General features: G+C 50.2%; 1 protein-coding gene across 2 annotated transcripts in view; it reads right to left on the minus strand.

Annotated features, from left to right (window-relative positions):
• SCAMP4 (secretory carrier membrane protein 4) overlaps positions 1 to 4,141 on the minus strand; it is a 17,303-nt gene extending 13,162 nt beyond the window's left edge. Inside the window, exons 1-4 of one of the 2 annotated variants that reach the window (XM_027703065.1) lie at positions 3,635 to 4,141; positions 3,425 to 3,518; positions 1,845 to 1,908; positions 1,418 to 1,471 (exon numbers count right to left, since the gene is read on the minus strand). In XM_027703065.1, coding sequence (XP_027558866.1) covers positions 1,418 to 1,424 — 7 coding nt within the window. In that variant the 5' untranslated portion in view covers positions 1,425 to 1,471; positions 1,845 to 1,908; positions 3,425 to 3,518; positions 3,635 to 4,141. Of the gene's footprint in view, positions 1 to 1,417; positions 1,472 to 1,844; positions 1,909 to 3,424 lie in introns of both variants that reach the window. The other variant, XM_027703064.1, reaches the window with a different exon arrangement.
• Between the last annotated feature and the right edge of the window lie 703 nt (positions 4,142 to 4,844).

A 4,844-nucleotide genomic window follows, 5' to 3' on the forward strand; every position in this document is an offset into this window, starting at 1 on the left:
AAAGCTTAAGCCAGGCTTTAGGAAGGAAGAGCCTAAAGCTTAAGCCAAGCTTTAGGAAGGAAGAGCCTTCCCCTCATGCATATTTTCACACAGAAAATCTGGTGGGGAGAACTCCCACTGGGGGCACATCAGAAGCAACTTGGAACAACGTCTGGAGTCACCAGCCCAGTTTGACTTTTCCTCATGAAAACAAACATTAATTCCTCTGCCCCTCCTCCCCCAAACCCATTTTACATTGATTCAGGTGCCCCCTGAGCTGGCTGGAGTTACTGGTTAATCCCTGCTGCTGCCCCCATCCCATGGATGAACAAACCCCACCAGATGCTGTCCAAGTCCACAGGAATTTGGACTCCTTGGCACTGATTTTTTGTTTGCTGCAAACACCTAAGGGGGTTTCTCCTGCACAGGGTGTCCCTGCAGCCTGGAAAAGGACTTCACAAGGCTGGACAAAGGGAAAGCAGGGGGCACAGCTCCTGAAGCTGAGCAGGCAGGTCTCTAGGGAAGTCAGTGAGACCAAGATTAATCAGACACAGGGTTCTCTAATAATCTTTGGGGGGTTTTTTGAGGGATGAGGAAACTTTTGTTCTGTCCCTCTTCAACAGCTGAAGCTGCAGATTGTTCCTGTGGTTCTGCTCCCTCCCATTTTCTGTTACTGCTGCCAGTTTCTAATGCAGATGGTGGGGCCAAAGCCAACCAGCCACTGCAGTTTGTCATTTCTGAAGCTCATAAAATGCCCCAAATTTTTTCCTAGGTACACAGAGATGGGGATTCCACCTCCTCTCTGCTCCTGCCCACCCAGAGACCAACTGTGGTTTCCAACTGTTCTGGGTTACTTCTGAGATCAGACAAAAGAAATGGAATTAAAACATCCCCTTTCGTGTCTGACTGCAGAGCTTGGAGTGCTGCAGCTCTCCCATCAAGGCTGGGATCAACATAGACACACCCTGTGCTGCCAGAAACCAAACTGCAGCCCCAAGGAGCAGCAGCTGCAGGCGAGTTCCACACTTCCTCCTACCTTCAAAAAGCTGCAATTTTGTTGCTGGTTTCACTACAAGTAAAATTCAGATGGACCAACACCAATAGCACAGCTGGGAGCGCTGTGCAAAGCCTCTGCAAGGAAGGGATTATTCCCATGGATTTTTTGGTGAATAAATTCCATCCTCCTGAAACTTTTCAAGCAAGTCTCACCTGAGCCTTTAGCACTCGAGCAGTGACCTCGGGTGACAGATCCCCAGAGGTCACAGCAGGAAAGTGAACCTGCCCCAGGCAAGAGAAGCAGCTGAAGAGCTTTAGGGAGCACCAAGATCTTGGGAAGGGACACAGGTCACGTTCCTGATGTGTCACAGCCACCACAGCATGATGGACAATGGTTTTTGAAACAACCCTCCCTCCTTTGCCATGCTGGAGGTGCTCTTACCTGCCATTTCTATTGGGAGTGTTCCCTGGGGAGGTTTCAGAAAGAGCAACAGATCTGTTGGAGACAGAAAAAACCAGGTCAGCACGTGGCAGCAGCCAGCACCCAGAGAAGCTGCTGGAACTGGGAGGATTTCCAGCACAGTGTGTGACACACCACGAACGACTCATCTCCAATGCCCCAAAGCAGGAAGTTTGGAACATCAGAGAAGGGATCCTGATTTCTCCTTGCTTACAGAGAGCTCTGGCAGCCCCTCTGGCAGCCACTTGCAAGGTTTGCCTTATCCAGCAGCCAACAAATGTGCTCTTGGCAGCCCCTGGCAGAGGCTGAGGATGCTCAGGGAGCCCCTGCCAGAACATCTGCACCTTCCACACAGGGCAGGGTGGGACCCAGCAGAGCTCCAACACGGAAGAGACATTTGTGAGCTCACCAGGCTTAAAGCTTCATTTAGGTGTTGAGATGATGTGTTGGCTCTCTGTGCTCCTTCCCAACTCCTGGAACAAACAGATAATCCCTGTTAGCCGGGCAAAACAAAAAAAAACATTCAGCTGGCACCAAACCCAACAGCCCTCAGTGTTTTAATCATTCTGCACAACCCTTCCTAAAACACAGGTTCATTCTTCCTGTTACCTCCACTGCAAGTCTGGCAGAAGCAAATCCTGGGAAGTTTACCCAGCACCAGCTGTGTTGCTGATTTTGGCAGAGCTGATCCCACAGGATGAAAGGCACAGAGAGGTCTGTGCCGAGCTCTCATTCCACCCCTTCTTCCTTTAGGTTGTGTCCCCACCTGCCAACTCCAGGATGGGAGCTCAGAACAAACCAACCCCCCAAACCAGCGTTGTGGGGTCTGACAGGAGCATCAGCAATGAAGGCAGCCTAAAAACTGCCCCTAAAAACACAGCCAGCACCCACAGCAGCCACAGCTCCGGGGCCGGAACGGCCGTGCTGCATCCAAATCCCTTGGGATTTCCAGCAGCTCGTTTCCCTTTGCTGCACCTCCCTGCTGTCCTCCTGTGTGCCCTGGGAAGGTCTGGAGGCTGCAGAGTTTACACTGGCACCATTGTTTTGTTGGGGTTGCATTTGCTTTCCTTTTGAACTGAGCTCCTCCAGCCCAGCCCTTGGAGACAACGGCACTGGGAGAAGAACCGGAACCTGCACAGGCAGATTATTCCTGTGTGCAGAGATGCAGTTATGTACAAGCTTAACTATATCCACACAGAGAACATGTTGTTTTCCTGAACCAGTCCATAGAAAGCCCCAGAGTGAGGACAGGACAGCTCAGGAATCCCTGTCCCAGCCAAAGCCTCCGGGTTGTCCCACAGCACCGACAGCACCCGGGTCTGACAGCACCTTGTAACTCATGGTTTAGAAGTGGGACCCTTTTGCTTTGCATTTTTAAATTTTTTGACTAGAAGATAAAATGTGAAGACAGTTAAGAACACAATTAAAGCTTCACCCCACCCTTGTGCAGCTGCCCCTGGTTGAGATCTGTAAATTTTGGGGGAAAACCAAATGACACCAGTTATGGTGACGCACGAAGAGAAAGGGATCTTTCACCAAAAAATCAGCCAACAAGCAAGGTCCTTCTTCAGAAGAGGATTATTTAGCCCCTACACTTCAGTGCCAGTGCCCTACAGAGAGGTGGGAGGCATCAGTCTGCCCACTGGAAGAGGGATCAGGAGGACAGACTGAGGGACACACTCCTGGCTTGGCGGTGCCCCCGGGGCCCAGCAGTGGTTCTCCTGTGCCCTTCTGTCTCAAGGAGACTGTGGTGAGTGGCTTTAGCTCAAATAAATAGATAAAAACCCCAGAGAAAGCACCTTCTGCTGCACTCCCTTCTCACTTCACCCAGCTGTGCTCATCCCCCTGCTCCTTTCCTAACAAACCTCAGCCTTTGGTGCTTTGAAGACAAAGTACATGAAACTGGGGTGTCTGTGCAGGGCCAGGAGTTGGATTTGATGATCCCTGTGGGTCCCTTCCAACTCAGGATATTCTGGGATTATCACTTACAGAAGCTATGACAGAAACTTCTGGATAGTCCCTTCTTCAGCCACCTTTGCTTCCACGAGTAATGGCACAGAAGTTCCTGGGACAACTAATTTCCCTACAGAAAGACATGGTTTGGACCCACAAAACAGCATTAAGGATATTTCCTTCCGCAAGGACAAGCACATACAACCAAGTTTGACACTGGATAATCAGTTCCTGAGATGTGTTGACCTTCCCCTAGTTCAGCTGCACTGAGACTCCATCCCAGCTCCCAGCAAAAGGAAAGGGAGCTTCCCCCATGGATGAGCCCAAACCATCTGTGGGAACGAACCTGAACTCCAGGATCCAACCCACTGGTGTTTCTGTTCAGAGCTCGGGATACACTTGCACAGGAGTTGCTATTTCCCAGCTCACCACTTAATCTGGGCAGGATTCCTGCAAACCCTTAGCTCCAGGGCCTGGGGAATAACAGGCCTCAGCTGCACAGCCAGGGAAACATCTTGTGTCTAATAAGTGATGACAGGGCTCAGCCTGGATGGTCAGTGGCTAAAACTCCTTCAGAGGGAAAGTTTCACTGCGCAGCCTAAACATCCTCAAGCCAAGCTCCAGCTGCAAGATCCCAGGATAAGGGAATAGATTACAAACCAGGTACATAAACAGGTATTATCCAACCACACGTGGACTTGGGCAAAATAAGAACACTGAACATCGTGGAATGGTTTAGGATGGAAGGGACCTTAAAGCTCATCCAGTTCCACCCCCTGCCATGGGCAGGGACACCTTCCACTAACCCAGGTTGCTCCAAGCCCTGACCAACCTGGCCTTGGACACTTCCAGGGATCCAGGGGCAGCTACAGCTTCTCCTGTGCCAGGGCCCCCCAACCCTCCCAGGAAACAATTTCTTCCCAATACCTAATCTAAACCTACACTCAGTTTGAAGCCACTCCCCCTTGTCCTGTCACTACACGCCCTTGAAATAGTCTCTCTCAATATATAAATCAGCTCTCTATTCACCAGAACATTTCCAGTTTAATTGGGAATAGACAAAACCCAACACCCTGCAATCCACTGCAGAGATTTTTTCTTCTATAACCCACTGCTTGTGGAGGGAGGAAAATCCCACAGCCCCCGAGGAAACCACGGTGTGAAGTGAACTTCCTTTTTCCAGTGTGTTCATCCGTGGTCAATGAATAACTCCAAAGTTTACAGTCCAATGCACATGACTCAGGAGTCCACTGGAGACAGTTGGAGCTTTTCTTCACCAGGATCTCACAGACAAAATGCCCAGTGTCAGTTCAAGGGACACCATTTCCCTCCTAACTCAAGACACGAACTCGAGCAGGGCTGTTTGTCCAGGCAGAGAACAACATCAGTCCTTTGACTGTGACTCCTTTGTGAAATGTTTCACCACCTCAGATTAGGGAAAATTTTGACTATCACA

Source organism: Neopelma chrysocephalum, unplaced genomic scaffold (assembly GCF_003984885.1).
Source record: "Neopelma chrysocephalum unplaced genomic scaffold, ASM398488v2 Primary Assembly neopelma1_201, whole genome shotgun sequence".
Taxonomy (NCBI): domain Eukaryota; kingdom Metazoa; phylum Chordata; class Aves; order Passeriformes; family Pipridae; genus Neopelma; species Neopelma chrysocephalum.